Genomic DNA, 21,847 nt, shown 5'->3' on the forward strand with positions numbered 1-21,847 from the left:
TTTTTTGCCAATACAGTAAGACTACAAGGTAGAAAGACTAGCCCGAATCTACACCGACGAGATCATTTGTAATCATGGTACGCCTCGTGACATCATTTCAGACCGTGATGCTCGGTTTACTTCGCGCTTGTGGGAAACGTTTCAAGCGGCCCTTGGTACGTCGCTTAACCTGAGTACTGCATTCCATCCTCAAACTGACGGACAGACTGAAAGAATGATCCGTACTCTTGAAGACATGCTCCGCGCGTGTGTCATAGACTTCGGTGGTAGTTGGAACAAATACCTACCGTTAGCCGAATTCTCGTACAACAACAGCTATCATGCCAGCATACAAATGGCACCATTCGAGGCTTTATATGGACGAAGATGTCGTTCGCCTATTGTGTGGCACGAGATCGGTCACTCGCAATTAACCGGTCCCGAGTTACTACAAGAAACGACTGACAAAATCCTCCAGATTCGAGACAACTTGTCAAAAGCCAGGGATAGACAGAAAAGTTACGCCGATAGAAGACGCAAGCCCCTTGAATTTGACGTTGGCGACTACGTACTCCTAAAGGTATCACCTTGGAAGGGTGTGGTCAGATTCGGCAAGAAAGGGAAACTGGCGCCTCGATATGTTGGACCTTTTAAGATTCTGAAAAGGATCGGAAAAGTCGCCTACAGACTCGAACTACCGGAGGAACTTAGTAACGTCCACCCGACTTTCTATGTGTCAAACCTCCGAAAATGCCTAGCTGATCATGATCTGATTGTACCTCTCGACGATCTTCAGGTAAACGAAACGCTACACTTCGTGGAAAAGCCTGTCGAAATCATGGATCGCCAAACCAAGCAACTCAGACGCTCGCGCATCCCTATCGTGAAAGTCCGATGGGAAGGCAAATGAGGCGCAGAGTTCACTTGGGAACTCGAAAGCGACATAAAGGCTAAGTACCCGCAGTTGTTCAAAAGAAGATCTGAAGCGAGAAATTGGTAAAATCATTCACGGTGATGTGCAGCTTCAAGCCTAATTTCGGGACGAAATTCCCTAAACAAGAGGAGGCTGTAACACCCCGTGTTTTCGAATGTCAAAGTCAAAGTCAAAGTCCAAGTCAACTTTGACTTCTTTGACTGTAATTAGTCTATTTTGTGTTTTATTTGTATTATGTGGAGTAAGTGTTGATAATCAGAATAAATCAAAGTAATCGAACGTTTATTGACGCGAACCGATTTACGACATTGAATAGTAGGAAGTAACAATGCGATAAAGTTAATCAATCAATAATCAAGCTAATCGAATCATCAATCGAACTCGAGACTTGAATTATGCGAATTTGGTGTTATATTACTTGTGTGTGTGCCCTATGTGTTACCTGTGTGTGTTTACTTTATGTTTGTGTGGTAATCAATCGAATTAATCGAAACTCGAATCGAAACTCGAAGCTCAAATCGAGTGCAATCGAAATCGAATTATGATAAATGGTAACGTAAGGATAGTGTGAAATATAGATGATTGTATGTTAGATATAGTGATTGGGACAAAAAGTAATTTGAATAGGAAACTCTATCGTATTCGTATCGTCTTCAATCAAAATCGAGATATCGAAAATCGTCGCACCGAACACTCGAACCAGGCTGTTGATCGATCAGGCTGTCAGCCGATCGGACGGACTGTCCGATCGAGCAGGCTGTCCGATCGGGATGCCTGGCCGATCGACCAGCCCTTTCCTCTTTTGGAGCCTATAAATAGGGTTGTCATTGTCATTCTTTCCACTTTTGGAAACTCCCTGACCGACCAGCTCGTGCTCCTCATCTTTTCTCAGATTTCTTCCGATTCCGGTAAGTTTTCATCCTAAATCTTGTGCTTTCTTGATCATTACACACTCCTACACCTTTCTATCTTTCGAATCTTGATTTCAAACCGTGAAATCATCAAGATCTAAGCATTCTAGGATGATGTCATCACGGTGTTCCTCAAGAACATCATGTTTTGGCCTCAATCCACCATGAATAGCTCGGATCTAACCGATTTCCACATAAACAAGTTGAGATCTATCAAAGATCTAAACATTTACATGATGTGAAGGATTGAAAGAAGGAATTCCAACTTTCTTTCAACTCTTTTACACTCAATGCCTTCAAACCGGTAGAAACAGAGCTTAAGCCGACTCACCAATCATTCTAGTGGATGAGTGGTTCAAGGTTCGGATTCTACCTACGAGGATCACCGACTTCGGCTTAAACATCGAACTACCGTTCCGAACAGTTCACCGGCCAGAATTGGGTGATTCCTGTCCGAGCGGGGGAAACAAGTAAGAACGGAAGTGTTATGGTTCAACTCGTTGTCAAACTACCTCAATATAACGTCAAATAATCAGAACAGCCAAGTGTTAGACGAACAGGCCGACCAGGTCAGGATGCTGGCCGAACGGTTAGGCTGTCTGAACGGACAACCCAACCGATCGAACATGTTAGCCGATCGACCAGGCCAGCCGATCGGCTAGCATATGGCCCCACACTTTGACAATTTCATGAAGTATGGTATTGAACGAGGTGATGTTCGATCGAACGATCTGTTTGGTAATATTACTCATCGGATCATGAGATACTATACTTCAACACTTAATCGATTTACATGCTGTTCGATCGATCAGGTGGCATCTAGCTGAGGACTCACTATCGAAGTGTCAAACCGATCGGTTAAGCCGGCCGATCGAACAGACCGTTCGATCGATCGACCTGAAAGGTAAGAACACTTCAGTGTTCTCAAATACTACAACGAAAACTTCAAAAGGTCAAACCATCATACACAAACAAATCTTACTCAAAGGAAGAAACAATCCACTCGAACAGTCCAGCCGGTCGAGCCTACCGGCCGATCGAACAGACTGTCCGAACGGACTGCCTAGCCGAACGAATAACCCGTTCGATCGAACCAGCTGTTCGATCGACCAGGCTGTTCGACCCTTCATCACTTGTTTCCATTTTACTTGTTGCTCATCGTTATGCTATCGAATTATTCAGGCTAACCCTACTCTCAAGCGCTCCCTTCAATCCATCAATCAATCGCTGTGAGTATACTCGATCCCTTTTTGCTTTTAGCACTTTTGGGTGTTACATACGTTACTTATATCAAAACACAATCGATCACACTACTCAAATATTTGAACGCTAACTGATTCGCATGTATTACGTGACTAAATGAATGCTTGTTGATTGTGTTTACACGTGGAATGCTGTCTACATGCCTTAACGACGTAGTACTATAGTTTGGACTCAGCACTCGTTCACACGGGGGTTGTTAAGGACAATTACTTGCAGGGATTACGGTGGTAATCATGTATTGCGAACTGTCTCGGACAGTCAACCCGCAGTCATTGGTATCGATAGATCCATGTCGATAATTAACATGCTTCGTTTTCCTCTGTGTACGTGCTGGTTATGCGTAAACTATTTCGAACTCTATATGCTATTATCAAACTTGTAAGCTCACCTTTACATTATATGTATTGACTTTATTTTAACATATGTGACAAGTGTTTAAGATGTTTGCTTGCTAGGAAAGCGAGGCTAGAATAAAGCTCTAGAGGCCCCCAACAAATAGTTGTCTGTCAGGAACAAGCGTCTAGAGCATAGTTGTCTGTAGATCTTGTCCGACCGGGTCTTTAGGAGCATTCGAACAATATTTATTTGTTTTATTTAAATCTGAGTTGTCGGAACAGAATACTTGACTAGTTGTTATCTGTAAAATTGATTGTATTATTTGGGATACGGTATGGGACGTATCATTTAACTGAATAGTATTAATAGTTGTTGTGGAAACTTCTGGACAATCTGTTTCGCTCAGTGCCATGCCCCGATGATTCCGCCATCGGTTGGGGTGAGACAAACCAAGATACCTATCGTTCAAGTCCGTTGGAACTCCCGTCGTGGCCCAGAGTTCACTTGGGAACGGGAGGACCAGATGAAACTCAAGTACCCCCAGTTTTTTAAGAAAGGTGAGTCCAATGCTGAAGCTACTTTGGAATTTCGGGACGAAATTTCAAACCAACGGGAGGATGATGTGATACCCCAGGAAAACGCACAACACAACTAGCTTCTCCAGTGACGATGTGCTAAATTTCAGGACGAAATTTCTTTCAACTTGGGTATGATGTGACAACTCGTGCAAATTCCTGAACGTTTCGTTTTACTGTGTAATTTCATGTACGTTAAATGAATTGAATTTGGTGATTTATTTTATTTGAACGATTGTGTACTTGGTAATGTGTAACGTGAATTATGTGAAACCGAAACCCGAAACAGAAATATGGGAATACGTTATTTAGTGAAACGAAGCGTTGTCTTATATTACTTTGCGATACAAAACGTTTTATTTAGTTATTGCGTGTAACTCGCGGAACCGACACTCTATAAACCCAACCCGCCACCCATACCCCTCCTTGCGCCACAATTAGGCCCAACCCCACCCCATGTTCCCCATGTGAATTAGTGCCCAACCTACACCTTCTTGTTCCTTGTAGCCCATTATCCCAAACACGCTTGTGTTTTAATTATACATACATGGCTTTGGGAACAAGAAAATCAAAACAGAAACTCTAACACCCTCTAGGGTGCGACGGCCAGGAGAACCCCCCCCCCCCCCCGCGCAAACTAGATCCTTGTTCAGCTTCTTGAGTCGCCTTTCACTACTTCGTAATCCCTTCTCTTGCTCCAAGGTTAGTATTCTTGATTTGGATTGTGATTCTTGGTGTGATTTTGTAGAAAAATGGTTGAGATTTTTGGTTAACATGTTAGGGTTTTGTTGTTGCATGATTTATTTCGATTGGGTATGCAATTGGTTGAATTAATCGATGATATGTATGCATAAATGAATATTGGATGCGTTTTTGTGAAAAATCATGAAGTGTTACATCTAGGGCTTGTGATTATTGACATGGTTAGATGGTAATTGATGATTAGCCTGTTGTTGGTTGTTATTAGGAAGGGTTGGGATCGTTTGCACGCGTTTTGGTGTCGTTTGATTATAAAACAAAATGCTGATTGATGAAAACAGCCAACTTCAGTTAGCTGTAAACGGACCATTATCAATCAAAAAATTGATTTTCTGACGTCTAAATTATACGGTTTTGGAAAAACCCTTCAAATGGCGCTGGAATCATATTTTTCTGAGGTCGTTTGCTATTTTTAAAGGTCCGTTTTGTACAGCAGCAAAAGATGCGTTTTTTTCTGCAGAAAATGTGTGTTATGTTTTTCGTGATAACTTGAAATCTGGATAGAGTTACGATGAATTTTAGATGAATTTTTCCGTGGACTGCAGTCAGAAAGTGACGAATCTGACTGCAGCCTGATAAATGATTTTTGTAAAATAATTGGTAATGAATTGAGTCCCGAGATTTTTACACAATGTGACGTGGACCGTTTAGAACATTCTGTAAAATTCTGAGAATTTTTGGAACAAGTTAACTATTTTATTAAAATACCCGAAAACAACCCAGTTTTGGGTGTTAAAGCTGAAACAATATAATTAGTGATTTGCGTGTCTAAATGTTGGTTATGTTATCTGATAATGATCCAACTTGTTATATGTCAACGAAAGTGTTATGTGAAGTATCGTGTGCTTGCTCTTGAGTAGTTATATGTGGAATGTATATATGGGTGTGAACTGTCAAAGTAAGTGCATGTTATGTGGTAGATGCGTGTAAGAACTTTGTGCTCTATTTGAAACCACTAATGGACTAAATGGTAATCATACTAAGTCGTGATTGACCAACCCTGACTGTTAGCTATTTTTAAGAGTCCAACCGAGCAACCAAAGGTGAGTTCGCACTTTCGTTAAAGCATGGGATTCCCGGTGGTTTGGGAATGGGTTAAATAACAACTATCCCCCTTAGGTGGGATGTAATCTGCGTATTCTCCTTGGGTAGAATACGTACCTCCGTCCTCCTTGGGTAGGACAACAACCTTAAACTTACTAGACAAGACTCTATCATGAAGTCCCTCATTTTTATATCGACTTAATCGTCGGGCCATTGGCGAATAGGTCATTAGTTAAATAGCGCTATTAGGTCTAACAAGCATCACACCGTGCCACAGAGGACGGGAGTGGACTAATGTACTTGGGCACTTTGTCAATGATGATAGACATTGACGCAGGGCACATAAAAATGACTTAAGTCAGTAGTCGATATGGTAACGGGTCTAGTGGTTTACAACATGTGGTAACCCCCACGTTATATGGTTATGGGAACATGGAACGGGATAACTTTTGGTTTTTCGAAACAACTTAACAACCTATGGTTTTTGGAACAACGTTAAAACAGACAACCAACTGTGCTCGCCAAACTTTTGTTGACACGTTACCATATGCTTTGCAGGTCGTTAGGTTTTTTGCTGGAGCTAATTGCATGGAGAAGGGGTCGTTGTGGGGCATGAACCATTGTGTGTTCATGATAAACTTTATGCTTTGAATTATTTATGGGTTTTAGACCTTACCCTTCCGCTAACTTTTTTTTTTTTTTTTTTTATTTGGTGAACTTTAAACGTTTGGTTTGTTATGGTTTTATTTTACTTTACTTAGTTTAATTAAATGTTCAGTATGATTAGTGGTTTGGTCATGATAAGTCACACGCCTCGTGGTAATACTCTGTTTGTAGATTTTTAGGGGTGTGACAATAATAATTATGGACTGTGTTCTTATTATAAGATAATAAGTAATTAGTCAAGGATTAATTACTTGAAGAGAAAGTAGATAATTAATGAGTTAGAATACCAATTTGTAATTTCTAATAAATCATCATTGGAGAGACTGCGTATTTAATATTTGATTTCTTCGTAATTCATGGGTCTCTAACCTTACGCTTCCTCTATACACAATTAGGAAAGTCATTGCATACTCAAATGTTCCTAATTCACTATCTCACATCAACTTTTTATTTGATTGTTTAAGTTTTAATTTCATTCCGTATACTATATATAATATCTATACTATATAATAAAAGAAACCATCTTGAGGACACTTGTTATCATATTAGGTCATGTTTTATAGATAAGTATTATTTTAGTTTAATCTTTTCTAATTAATTATAGATAATCCTCCTACTAAATATTATTTAGTTTAATTTCTTATAGATAATTATTATTTAGTTTAATCTCTTTCTCATTTATAATATTATTTATTTAACTAATAGAGTAAATTACGATTTTGGCCCATTTGTTATATCACTTTTACTCTTTTAGCCCAAAAAGCATTTTTAACATCTGAGCCCCTAACGTCTTTTTTTCTAATCTTTTTGGCCCATAACGTTTTTTTTCTAATCTTTTTGGCCCCTAACGTCTTTTTTCTAACCATTTTGACCCCTAACATTTAATGGATGAGGTTAGTGTTAGGGGCCAAAAGGGTTAGAAAAAAAGACGTTGGGGCTCAGATGTTAAAAAATTCCTTTTTGGGCTAAAAGAGTAAAAGTGATATAACCACAGGGGCCAAAATCGTAATTTACTCTAACTAATATTATTTATCATTTATACATTTACGGAATTTTAAATAATGGGTTAAATTTATTGAGAGTTCGTTAACAAATTTTGCTCCAACAAAATAATCTATTTATATCAATCTAAATTTTTATCTATACTATATAATAAAACATTAATGTGTGACACATGTCGTTCATTTAAGGTATTTATTTTATGATTTTCTCGCCTCACTTCCAAACTTATCTTATGTTAATTAAATAAATAAATAAATAATGAGCTAATATTAAATTTTATCCTACTTTAAATTTCGAATACTATTCTTCTATTTTTCTAATAAAATATTATCCGAAATTGTAAATTGTTTTTTTTTTTTTTTTTGAACAACAACCATCATAAAACAAAAACTAAAAAGAAGCTAGAAAAAACAAAGTATAGACTTACAAATTGAAACCAACCTAATCTTTCCACGAAAGATCAGTAAACGGAGACCTATTTTTAATCTAAAGGTACGAAATTGTAAATTGTTAATTTAAAACATTTTAAATAAAACAAATTATTTATCACGAAAATCAAACTTTGTATTAATGTATTAAATATTTTTATTTTCACTATACAAAATTACATTTACTAACTTTTTTATTATTTGGTATATAAAATTACATTTATTTAACTCGTGTAATAAATGAGGTTTTTTAAAGATGTATTATTTTATTATTTGGTAAACAATATTACATTTATTCAATCTGTGTAATACATGTGGTTTTAAAGATATAATTTTTTTTTATTTGGTATATAAAATTACATTAATTCAACCCGTACAATATGGTTCTTATATATATAACTTTTTATTATTTAATATATAAAATTATATTTATTTAACCCGTGCAATAAAGAAAGTTTTTAAAGATATAATGTTTTATTATTTAGTATATAAATTTATTTACTCAACCCGTGTAATACACGGGGTTATAACCTAGTAATATATATATATATATATATATAATATACGTCTTTAACCATTTATTTTTAATAATTATATCTTATTTCATAATATCATTTTGTAATTTCTAATAAATCATTATTAGTTACAAACTATTTAATATTTAATTTCTTTAACTCATGTAATCCGAGGGTCTCTAACCTACCTATTTTACTACGCACACAATTAGAAAAGTAACTACATACTCATATGTTCCTACTTCATTCGCACATCAATTTTTTGTTTTGTTATTTAAGTTTCAATTTTACTTCTTATATTATATTATATTATACAGTATACATTATACATTATATTATACATATATTAAAATTAGAAGTCAATGAATAGTGTTTTAAATATTATAATAATATATATATATATTTTTTTAATACTTTATTATCTTCTTTACTTTTAAGTTGGATAATCTTGTGTCAACTGGTACTGGTATCGAAAATACCGGTACCGTTGTAGGTACATGAAGGTAAAAACCTACACCAGCCTGGTATAGAAAACGCATTAAAATTAGAAGTCAATGAATAGTGTTTTAAATATTATAATAATATATATATAATTTTTTAATACTTTATTATCTTCTTTACTTTTAAGTTGGATAATCTTGTGTCAACTGGTACTGGTATCGAAAATACCGGTACCGTTGTAGGTACATGAAGGTAAAAACCTACACCAGCCTGGTATAGAAAACGCCAAAAGTCAGTATCGAATTGATTTTGAAAATCTTTTAGTTCGGGAAATTCGGTCCTGCTACCCGGTACCATTTGCTCATCCCTGATCACGGTACTGTACGAACAACAACGGTATCGTGTAGCTTTTTTTGTTGATTTTCTTCAACTTTTAATGATTTCTTTTTTAGTTTCAGGGGTAAGGATAAGCTCGGTGCCAACCAATATCAAACCCGGTATTAGTACCGAAAATACCAGTTATGGTACCGGTATATGGAGGTAAAAGCTAGTAGCGAACCGGTACAGGAACGCCAAAAGTCGTACCGAATTGGTACTTAAGATCTTTCGGTTGGGGAAATTCGGTACCGGTACCTAGTATCATTTCCTCATCTCTGGCCACATGTGTCATACGAACAACATTATTATCATACAACTTTTTTGTTGATTTTCTTTTGGTTATCTTTTAGTGTTTTTTTACTATATTTTCTTTTTATTCTTGTCAGCGATTCCGTGCGCAATGCGCTTGTAGTGATTTTAAAACACATGTAAACATAGACTAATAAGCAAAAGACGTTCGCCGCAACGCCGCGATATAAAACTAGTTATATATAATTTACCTCCTATAACTCATTTATTTTTCTACGAATTTGAATTTTCTACAACTTTCTTTTGTTTACTTTAGAAAAATAAAATAAAAACTAAGTAATCAGTTGTAGTTTAAATCGTTTACTCCCCATGGTGAATTACTAATTTGAATTTTCTACAATAACATTCTACAGTAGTTCATTATGCCCCTTGGTGACACTTAGGATCTGTTTGGTATGGTGTAATGGAATAGATGAGAAATGGAATGGACGAAGTAATGAAATGGACAAAGGAATGAAATGGATCATTACATTCCATAGTCTTGTTTGATTATCATGCAGGAAAGGAATAAATAATTATCTTGTGTTGTTTGGTAGGTAAGAAAAGAGGAATGAATTAAATCGGCAATGGTTGGTGGCGCTGATCGGTGGCGGTTAGTGGCGGTGGCAGCGATGGGTGGCGGTGGTCGGTGGTAGCGGTGGTCGGTGGGTGACGGTTGTTAGCGGTGGTGGCGACGATGGTCGGGGTTGGCGGTGGTCTGCGGTGGCAGGTTGGGGGATGGTGGTCGATGGTGGTGGCGACGACGGTGGGTGGTAGTGGTCGACGGTAGCGGGTGGTGGCCGCGGAGGATGGTGGTGGTGGTCGGCGGAGGGTAGCGGTAGTGGTCAGGGTGGCGGTGGTCGGGGTGGCGGTGGTCGGTGGCGGGGGGTGGCGGTGGTCGGTGGTCGATGGTGGCGGCGACGACGACGGTGGGTGGCGGTGGTCGACGGTAGCGGGAGGTGTCCGCGGAGGATGGCGGTAGTGGTCGGGGTGGTGGCGGGTGGCGGCGGTGGTGGTCGATGGTGGTGGTGACGACGACCGTGGGTGGTGGTGGTCGATAGTAGCGGGTGGTGGCATCGGAGGATGGTGGTGGTGGTCAGCGGAGGGTGGCGGTAGTGGTCGGGGTGGTGGTGGTTTACGATGGCGGGTGGCAGCGATGGTAGTCAATGGCGGTGGCAGCGGGCGGCGGTGGTGGCGGGCGGCGGAGGACGGTGGTGGTCGGCGAAGGTTGGTGGCGGGTGGTGACGACGGTAGGTGGTGGTGGTGGCAAATGGTGGAGGTGATGGACGGTGTTTGTGATGTAGGCTGAGAGAGGGAGTGGAATGGAAAAAAAACAGTGGGAGTGGATGGAATGAATTTGAGGGAATGGAATGACTTATGTAATGGGTGATTCCATTACGTTGACCAACTAAACACACTTTTTTTCATTCCCTCGCAATAGTTTATTCCATTCCGCCTCTCATTTCTGTATACCAAACACTACGTTACTAGTTTAAATCGCATATATATTATATTCGAGAAAAGAAAATGAGTGTGTATAAAAAAAGTGCAATGCGTCAATACCCCACAAATTATAATTACAAAAACAGCAGTCAATCCCCAGTTTGTGAAAGTATCACTTATATACAAGTAATGATGCCACACGTATATTTCAATTCACAATCATAGAATCCATTATAACAAGATATGTATTCCTGTTTTTTAGGTTAATAATATTGAAATAAATTTAGCATCTATCCTAATAGTGTGTAGTAATTTAGCATCTATCTTAACTGTTTGTAGTAATCATTTTGATGTAACCGCCGTATAAAAACCATCGCTTCCACATTTCTCACGTCTCTAAATCTTATGCGGTGTTTGTTTTTTCGTGAAAAGCTTTCCAGGACCTCTTATGCCTGCTCCACGCAGACCACATGCAGACGTTTAAGTCTGCAGTGTGTTTGTTTTCTCGAAGACTTTTCATTAAAAAAGATCGCGAGACATTTTTTTTGGTGCAGACATGGATCAAGGTCTTCATACCTCTTCTCCATTCTTTTTTCCCAGATGCAACAAACACACTCAAACCGTAGTTCCTTCTCCATCTCCTCCAACTCAGCCACCACCCCTCCTCCTACGCCGCCGACCAACCTCCTCCTCCTTCCTCTCCGTCGGCCACCCCTCCTCCTCCACACGCCGGTCGTCCTCCTTCCCCTACGCCGCCCGTTCACCTCGTTCCCAAGATCACCACAAAATAAACGTTAATCATCTGCAATCATCGTCGTCATCATCAAAGAAGAGCATTAATAAAATTGATGTCTAATTAACTAACAAAACAGACCATGATCGGTATCAAGAAGTATGAGATGAGGGCCATAATTTCGGGCCAATCAGCCAAAGTAGGATCCTCCCAAGTTTGACCAGCCGCTTTGCGAGGTATGGCTTTCTTTTTCGTTTCAGCTTTGTGTTCTATTTCACCACTCGCGAGTACAACTTTTACACTTTTCAAAGCTTCGGGTGTAATGGTCTGGGCATCCTTTTGAAATAGCTGTTGTGCCTGCTAACAAATAATACCATCCTTACTTTGTCACCATCTGATTATAGTTTTTTGTTTGTTTGATTATTGGAATATAGATGTTCATTTTTTAGGTAAAATAAAATCAGTTTGTTTATATTTCAGTTTATTTCAGCAGCTTGCAGAAGTTAAAAAAACAATCTTCTTCTAGCAGACCGTAGAGGTTTGGTCCACCTCTTCAGCTACAGATGTGGACCGCAGACTGCAGACGTTTTACCTTTGAAAAAACAAACACCACCTTATTTTCACACCTCTTCACTCTCTCTCTCTCTCTCTCTCTATATATATATATATATATATATATATATATATATATATATATATATATATATATATATATATATATATATATATATATCCATGATTGAACCTATCCAATCACCCATGCATGGTTATTATGTTTTAACACCCTTTTAATTTTTTTTTTTAAAATTACAAGTTTTGTCTTTTATCTTAATACCACTTATTAGGCGGTGTCCTTTTTAACGAATTTTGACAAGTTTTACCCTTTACAAGGAATTTTGTTGCACGTTTTGTCCTTTAGGCTTAACCCAGTTAGATTTTCTTGTTAAATCTTGTCACACAAGGGTATTTTAGTCTTTTTACCCATTTATTTCAAGAGTCAGCCCTAAAATATTTTGTTTTATTCTTTTAAATAATATTAAATAAATGGGTAAAAAGACTAAAATATACTTGGGTGACAAGATTTAACAAGAAAATCTAACTGGGTTAAGCCTAAAGGACAAAACGTGCAACAAAATTCCTTGTAAAGGGCAAAATTTGTCAAAATTCGTTAAAAAGGACACTGCTTGATAAATGGTATTAAGATAAAGTACAAAATTTGTAATTTTTCCTAATTTTTTTTATCTTATTTGACTGCACCATAGCTAGTGCAACCGATACACAGTTTGATAATGTCATCGACAATGATGGTTATTTAGTTAATTGTTTTGCTCTAATGTACTAATCTCTTGGACATCTTTGTTGATGATTCATAATGTATGGTATGAATATGCAATGTTTTAAATACCGGTATGAACCGGCCGGTTATACCGGTTAAACCGGATATCGGACACATGCCCGGTACGATAAAGGCCGGTAAAATCCAAATACGGTATGTCTTATATACCGCCGGTAAATCCGGTTTTACCGGTTCAAACCATTGAACCGGTTTGCATTATCTTAAAATTTGATTTTTTTAAATTATAAAAAAATGCGATATTAAGGTAATATTGATGTTCCATTGTTGGTAATTAACCTAGAACCGCTATTGAAACTGTTACTCACATCATCCAATGTAATATCGTTTATAAGTAATAAAAATTACTCTTAAAAATGCATAACATTTTACAAGAAAATAATTGTTTTTGGATAAAACCATAATCAGTTATATAAATCTTAATTGAGGTTGGACTGTTGTTTAGATTAATTTGCATTTTATGGAATTATAGTGTTGGCTATTGACCCGGTTGAACCGCCCGGTACAACCCGGTTCAACCGGTTAAACCATTTCAGAGTCTAACCCGGTATAAATAAAAAACCGGTTTTTAAAACATTGTGAATATGTGAAGAGTTAGATTTAGTATTTATATCAACGGTTTATATTTGGCAAAATGGATTTTAATAATCCAAACTTTTACCCATTAGTCAGCAACGGACCCAACTTCAAAAATAACCGATGGTGGTTCCAACTTTTCGTATATTGTAAACCAATGGACTTTTACTAATGAAAACCTTAATTTCTTTTTATCTCCTTATCCTTTTCGGCAACTTTTTCGTATAATGTAAACCAATGGAGCTTTACTAAACCGAAAAGGATAAGGAGACAAAAAGAAATTAAGGTTTTTTTTAGTAAAAGTCCATTGGTTTACAATATACGAAAAGTTGAGACCACCACCGGTTATTTTTGAAGTTTGATCCGTTGCCGGCCAATGGGTGAAAGTTTGGATTATTAAAATCCATTATTCCTTTATATTTTTATTGTAATCAGATAACGAGTGTACTTCAAGATGTATGATGCGCTAAAAACTAGTATTGTTTTTGTATGATTTTTTCACTAAAATGTAAAACAAAACTTGATAGACTTGTATAAATAATTTCTATTGATTTTATATACATAGGGATGTTTATTGTATAAAGGGTATGATGGTAAAACACTAAATAATTTATCTCTTATCTCAACAGGGCCGACTTAACCATTTTGGTGGTCTAAGGCGAAGTAAAATCTTGTGGTCTTTTTCCCAAAAAAAAATGTATGTAATTGAAAGTTAAAGTTGAAGGGCCCAAGTGTAATTATTTAAAAGATTGTGTTAAAATTTTAAAACAAGGAAAAAAATTGTTGAACCAGGGATTCAAAACCGGGTCTCACCAACATCCATACATACACAAAACCACTACACTACCAACCATCAATCTGTTAATAACCCACACCCTAAAGCTTTTATAAATGGACTGTGGTTTCATCAAATTGTGTAGGCCCTATAGTTTTGGTGGCCCAAAGCCCAAGCCTCATTTGGCTTACCCTTGGGCCGGCCCTGCATCTCAATAATTATTCTTTTTGACAAATTAATTAGTCAAAAGCATTTTGCTTTTTTTTTTGAACGGTGACTTTCTTTTTGAGTGACCCAATGTCACACCGCCTAAACGGCGGCCCTAGCCAAGATCTGTCCAGACTACGTTATCTTAACCGGGCCCGCGCTGGGTTGGACAGACTTGGTTACGCCGTTCCCTCGAAAACCGTACTGCCTCCACAAGAGAAGTCTCGCTGAAGTAACAACCGGATGAAAACCGGGGTGCGGCTCAGGATCGAGCCCCCAGGTGGGTTTGTCACCATCATTGCCCAATATTCACCCCAATATGATACAAGTGTGAATTAAACTTGAGTCTTCATTGGAAAACACAAGTCTCCTACCACTAGACTACAAGTGGGAAATCCAAAACATTTTATTCTACACCTATAAAAATTTATCCTAGAATTCATCCTACACATATCAACATTAACCGTTCATTGAAAATTAAGTTTATTTTGAAATGGTGGATTTTGAATAGGAGCTATTAGTTTAATTTAATTAACTAGTTTAAAGAAATACAATAAATCAATTAATTGTATAAATTTACATAAATACCCTTACAATAACATTGAATAATAATATCAAATGAATTATTCTTATTTGCTTAAACTTATTTTTTTTTCTTTTTTTTACAAAATATTCTTTTCTCATTTGAACCCGTTACACATACACACACCCACCCACACCCCCACCCACGTACATATTGTCAAGAACTCAAGATCGATGAACACACCTTTGAACGAAACCCTTGATTGCGATATTAATAATATGCGAATCAGTTGACACACATTGACTGTTCGATAATGGATAAATGATCGTCAAATACTCGATCAACAATAAGTTCTGTGGTATGAAATCAAACTCTAAACTCAAGAACAAAACTGCAGAGATAAAGTTCTAGAAAACAAAAAATATGATTAGCAAGAAAGTGAGATATTGTGATATCTTGGAACCGACGCCCAGCCAAGTATATAAGCAGCCTCAACCCTAGAAAAACTCAGTTGTGTCCAGCCTGTCCAGCAGCCCAGCAGCGAGCAGAAAGAGCCCAAATCCAAACGCATAAAAGCCCAAAAACCTCATAAAGAAAGGAAACAAGGAATTAGAAAATAATATATTATACAAAGATAAAACCATATAAACTGATAAAATCTCTTAATAATTTCACAACCCCCCCCCCCCAGTTTATATGGGCAAAAAGATTAACTAAACCCAAACACCTACACATGTCAACATGTGCTTTAGGAAGAAGGCCTTTTGTAAACATGTCCGCGGGTTGATCTTCAGATTTAACACCAATAGTTTTAAGAACACCGGAGGATATTTTTTCTCTTAAAAAGAAAATATCAATTTCAAAGTGTTTCGTCCTGTCATGGAAGACGAGATTTGCAGCTATTGCAAGAGCTGCACTATTGTCCCATTTCAAAACTACAGGAAGCTCAATATCAACGTGTAACTACCTTAACAAATTTACCAGCCACAAAACTTCACAAGAGGCACTACACATGGCTCTGTATTCTGCCTCAGCAGATGATCTCGAAACGACACTTTGTTTTTTGCTTTTCCAAGAAATTAATGAATTCCCAAGAAAAATGCAAAACCCTGTAACAGACCTTCTACTATCAACGCATTTAGCCCAATCTGAGTCTACGAAAGCAGACAACTGAAAAGTGTCACTTTTCCTGAACATAATGCCAGCACCGGGTGCTCCTTTCAAATATCTTAACAATTTCATCGCAATTTGAGTGTGAGCTTCAGTAGGACTATGCATATATTGTGATAAATAATGAACAGCATACGAAATATCAGGGCGAGTGTGAGATAAGTATATTAATCTTCCAACCAATCTCTGGTATTCAGTGACCTCAAGTAATTTTGACTTTTCCTTTTTTGTCATATTAGTTAACACATAGTTTTGATCAATCGGATAAGTTATGGGTTTACAACCACTCATGCCGTAATCATTTAACAAATCCATGCAATATTTCCTCTGAGAAAGGCATATCCCTTCACTATTTTTAATAACCTCAATACCAGGGAAAAATCTCAAAAAAACCAAGGTCCTTAATTAAAAATTCAGACTGTAACATAGCTTTTATGTTATCAATTTCAAGTGGACTATTACCAGTCAAGATTATATCATCCACATAGACCAACAACACAACAAAAACATATTTAAACGACTTAATAAACATGGAATGATCGCATTTAGATTGAACAAACCCAATACTTGACAAAACATGCACAAGCTTTTCATTCCACATCCTAGGCGCCTGTTTTAGGCCATACAAGAATTTGTTCAACCTACAAACTTTATTACTATTATTAATATCTAACCCATCAGGTAAACTCATATAAACCTCTTCTTTCAAATTGCCATAAAAAAGTCGTTATTAATATCAAGTTGATATAAAGGCCAATCATTTTGAACGGACAGACTAATAACACTTCTAACAGTCACCATCTTTACTACAGGAGAGAAAGTCTCCTCAAAATCTACTCCTTCCCTTTGGTTAAATCCTTTAGCCACAAGCCTAGCTTTATATCTTTCTACTTCCCCGGTTGATTTATATTTAACCTTAAAAACCCATTTACACCCTATTGGTTTTTTTCCCGGAGGAAGATCAACAACATCCCACGTATTATTCCTATATAGAGCAACTAATTCATCATTCATATCACATAACCAATTTTTATCATTCATAGCCTCTCTATACGAGCGAGGTTCAACAATCTTATCCACATTAGTGGCAAAACAAACATTTTCATATGGTAGATTAACATAATTAACGACCTTTTCATAACCATATTTGACTCTACCTTCAACAACATAATCATTAAATTTCTTTGGAACAGAAACAGACCTAGTAGACTTTCTAATACTAGGTTGAATACCCTCAGTAAGGTTAGATTCATCAGCCAGACTACTAGACTAAACCCTCACATGACTACTTTGTGACTCATTCAGATGTTGATTTATAGCCATACCATCATTCTCTGACGGTTGTTGTGTATCATCAACATTTGTTGATTCATCAGAGCTACTGTGTTGCTGAGTCACAGTAGTTGAATCAATAACTCCCTTCTCATCATCATCGGGATTTACATCACTTGAAAATTCAAAGATATCAAAAAAAGTTTAAATTGTTTAAAGTGTTAGTGCTGTCAAGATCAGATGAAAGAAGTTTAGTTTTAAAAGGAAACACAGCTTCATGGAAACTGACATCCCTAGAAAATGAAAATTTTCTAATCTAGACTCCAAACTTTGTAACCCTTTTTTAGATTAGAATATCCCATAAAAACACATTTTTCAGCCTTTTCTTCAAGTTTATTAGAACTATTTAAAATAGTAAAATAACACAGACAGCCAAAAATTTTCAAGTGATCTAGAGAAGGTTTAAATCCATAAAGTAATTCATACGGAGTTTTACCATCTAGAACAGAAGAAGGAGTCCTGTTAATCAGATATGAGGCAGTAAGCACACATTCAGACCAAAACTTTAAAGGAACACCAGATTGAAACAATAAAGTTCTAGCAACATTTAACAAGTATCTATGCTTTCTCTCAACTACCCCATTTTGTTGAGGTGTATAGGTACAAGAGGTTTGGTGTATGATGCCATGACTTTTAACAAAAGTATCCATCTGGGCATTTACAAACTCAGTACCATTATCGCTTCTAAAAATTTTAACCTTTGCTTCAAACTGAGTTTTGATTAAATAAAAGAAATTCTTAACATTATCATACACTTCTGATTTAGATTTCATTAGATAAACCCAGACAGATCTAGAAAAATCATCAACAATGGTAAGAAAATAGTTATACCCTTCTAGACTTGACCGTTTATATGGTCCCTAAACATCAAGGTGAACTAAGTCACCAACCCTAGTAGATTTATGTTCACTAAGAGGGAATGGCATATGTTGCTTCGCCCTATGACAAGTATCACAGGGTTCAGCATCATCATTTTTAGTTTTAAAATTTAACACATGCAACACTTGATCTGAGGGATGTCCAAGTCTTGAATGCTAGAGCTTTATTGTTTTTGTCTTATTGTAGCAGGCAAAAACAGAATCATAAGTATTACCACAGAAATAAAGACCATTAGTTTGTCTACCAGTCACCGGGTTTTTCTTTAAGCACACATCCTGGATATAACAGTTATTTTCATCAAACACAACTTTAAGCTTATTATCTTTAGCAAGCTTATAGACTGAAATAAGATTAACACAATATTCTGGTACAACGAACACATCTTTTAAAATTACATTTTCAGACAATTTAAAGCATCCAATTTGAGTAACTTTAGCATCAGTTCCATTTGGATGTTTAACTGTTATGTTATAATCAAACACATCAATTAAATTAAACATATTATCACTTCTCATAATCATGTGTGATTTGCACCAGAATCTATAATCCATTTAAACTTCCTTTGATGAAACATGGAAGAGTTGAAACAATAAAGATTTTTATACCATCCTAAAGAATTAAAAGTACTAAAACAATTACCTCCCATATTAGACTTAGGAACATCATCCAATCTACTTTCACCCAGCAATCCTAACAACCTAGAAAACTGATTTGAGGTTAAAGAATTCAAAGAACTAACAGAAGATTTATCATTCACAGAACTATTCACAGAATTATTAGCAGAGTTATTAGATTTTGACACTGACTTGAAGATTGACCAGGTTTGGATCTATAACTCGATGGATAACCATGAAGCTCAAAACATTTATCAATCACATGACCAATCTTGTTACAATGAGTGCATTTCAAATTGGGATTAGGGCCGTTATTAAACCTCTTTTTGTTATCACTAAACTGATTAGTTTTAGCAACAAATCCCACATTAGGAGTTTTAGAAATACTGTTTGAACCTCTATGTGACTCTTCCCTAGATATTATAGAAAAAGCAGTTTTAACTGACGGAAGAGGGTCTCTGGTTAACAGATTGGTTCTAACATGTTGGTAAACATCATCTAATCCCATCAAAAATTGCATAAGTTTTATTAATTGGTTAAACTCATTGAACTTGGTAGACGCATCACAGGTACAAGATGGTAACTGAAGCATAGCATCGAATTGTTTCCACATAGTATTAATTCTATGATAATATTCAGACACACTAGAACCATTTTGACTAACAAAATTAATTTTCTGATACAACCTAAAAACCACAGAACCATCAACCTTGTCATATGTTTCCTTTAAATCATTCCAAACTTCAGAAGCCAATTTTGAATAAACTTGACCAACGTACAATTCATCGGAAACAGAGTTCAGAATCCAGGTTAACACTACTGAATTGCATCTATCCCACTGTCTAGCCAAGGTATCATTAGACTCGGACTTAGCACATGTTCCATCAACAAAGCCTAACTTGTTCTTAGCCATCAAAGCAAGTTTCATAGCATTGGACCATTCCACATAATTCTCAGTTCCCTTTAATTTGATATTAACTATGGACAGACTACTAGAGTCACTAGCATGCAAGTACAACGGATCACTAGCATCTAACTTACTTATCAAGGTAACAGAAGACTCGTCTTTGTCAGTCATGATAAACACGAAACAATCAGCAAACTAGAATATCAAGAAATACCAAACTAAACTGTCAAACAAAACAAGTAATCAAGTAACGGCGGCAGTCAAGGCAAACACAGAATCTAATGAACCAGTCAATAAATAAGAGAGTCAAGAAATACCACAAAACATCAAACAAAAAACCAGATCAAGGAAAAACGAAACCAGACTTACTAACAAATAACCTGGATAAAGAGCACAAATTCACGACGAAACTACACCAGTGTTCCAGATCGTTGGTTCATCACTCAAAGTGCCAACGCAGGTCTTAGTGTAGAAGCCACCTAGATCTAAAACTCACAGAGAAAAATAAACAAGAACAATCTCACCGAGAAGGGTTCCCAAGTTAGGGTTCGCCAAAAATAAAATCACAGCTTATAACCTTCACTTAGGGTTATAAGACTGTGATGCAAAGAAACTCCAACAGATGAGCTCTAGAGAAATCAGACTAGCCTTCAGCAAGAACAGAACCAGAATCACAAAAAATTGATCGAACTCCAAATCCCAGATCCGTTCACGAAACCCTAGATCTGAACCAGACCTCACTGATTAACACAACCTGTTAATCTCAACTTCAGTCACACCGGAAGACGACCAGAGCACCAAATCAACCTTGGAGCTCTGATACCATGTCAAGAACTTAAGATCAATGAAAACACCTTTAAACGAAACCCTTGATTGTGAAATTTAATAATATGCGAATCAGTGGACACAGATTGATTGTTCGATAATGGATAAATGATCGTCAAATACTCGATCAACAATAAGTTCTGTGGTATGAAACCAAACTCTACAACTCAAGAACAAATCTGCAAAGATAAAGTTCTAGAGAACAAAAAATAAGATCAGCAAGAAAGTGAGATATTGTGATATCTTGGAACCGACGCCCAGCCAAGTATATAAGCAGCCTCAACCCTAGAAAAACTCAGTTGTGTCCAGCCTGTCCAGCAGCCCAGCAGCGAGCAGAAAGAGCCCAAATCCAAACGCATAAAAGCCCAAAAACCTCACAAAGAAAGGAAACAAGGAATTAAAAAATAATATATGATACAAAGATAAAACCATATAAACTGATAAAATCTCTTAATAATTTCACACATACACACCTGATAAATAAATAACTAGTAGCATCATATGTCACCAGGGGCGGACTTAGAAGGTTATTAGGGGTAGCACGGGCTACCCCTCAACCCCGTCTCCGTAGTGTAAAAATACACCTTAAACTTCGTTTTCGTAGTGTAAAAATACCCCTCAACTTCGTCTCCGTAATACAAAGGATACCCCTGGTCTAAAAATAAAAAAAAAATGGGATACCCCTAAATTTTTGGACTAGTTCCACCACTGTATGTGTCCAATATTTTCTTTCCACTTCTCTAATTCCACTCATTCATATCTTATTTTGTAAGGATATCTTATCTTCAAATGTCATGTTTTAATCTTTATTACAAACTATTTATTTTTTTTATTATTAACTATTTAATTTATTATGTTTAGTAACTATTCAACCTAGTATGATATATGTGTCGGTGTGTGTTACATAACACATGCGGTGTGTGTATATATAACAATGCCGATTCCAAACAGAAAATGTTAATGAACGATAGTAAATTGAAGTAGAATTCC

At 36.7% G+C, this 21,847-nt stretch overlaps 1 protein-coding gene across 1 annotated transcript; it reads right to left on the minus strand.

Annotated features, from left to right (window-relative positions):
- Window positions 1–17,569: 17,569 nt before the first annotated feature.
- On the minus strand, window positions 17,570–20,203 carry LOC118486484. Its single transcript, XM_035982967.1, has 5 exons — window positions 19,318–20,203; window positions 19,151–19,201; window positions 18,709–18,971; window positions 18,059–18,342; window positions 17,570–17,747 (listed from the first exon to the last, which is right to left on the minus strand). The coding sequence occupies exons 1-5, from the start codon at window positions 20,201–20,203 to the stop codon at window positions 17,570–17,572; spliced, it is 1,662 nt and encodes a 553-aa protein (XP_035838860.1).
- Window positions 20,204–21,847: the final 1,644 nt, after the last annotated feature.

This window comes from Helianthus annuus, chromosome 2 (assembly GCF_002127325.2).
Source record: "Helianthus annuus cultivar XRQ/B chromosome 2, HanXRQr2.0-SUNRISE, whole genome shotgun sequence".
NCBI classification, from domain to species: Eukaryota; Viridiplantae; Streptophyta; class Magnoliopsida; order Asterales; family Asteraceae; genus Helianthus; species Helianthus annuus.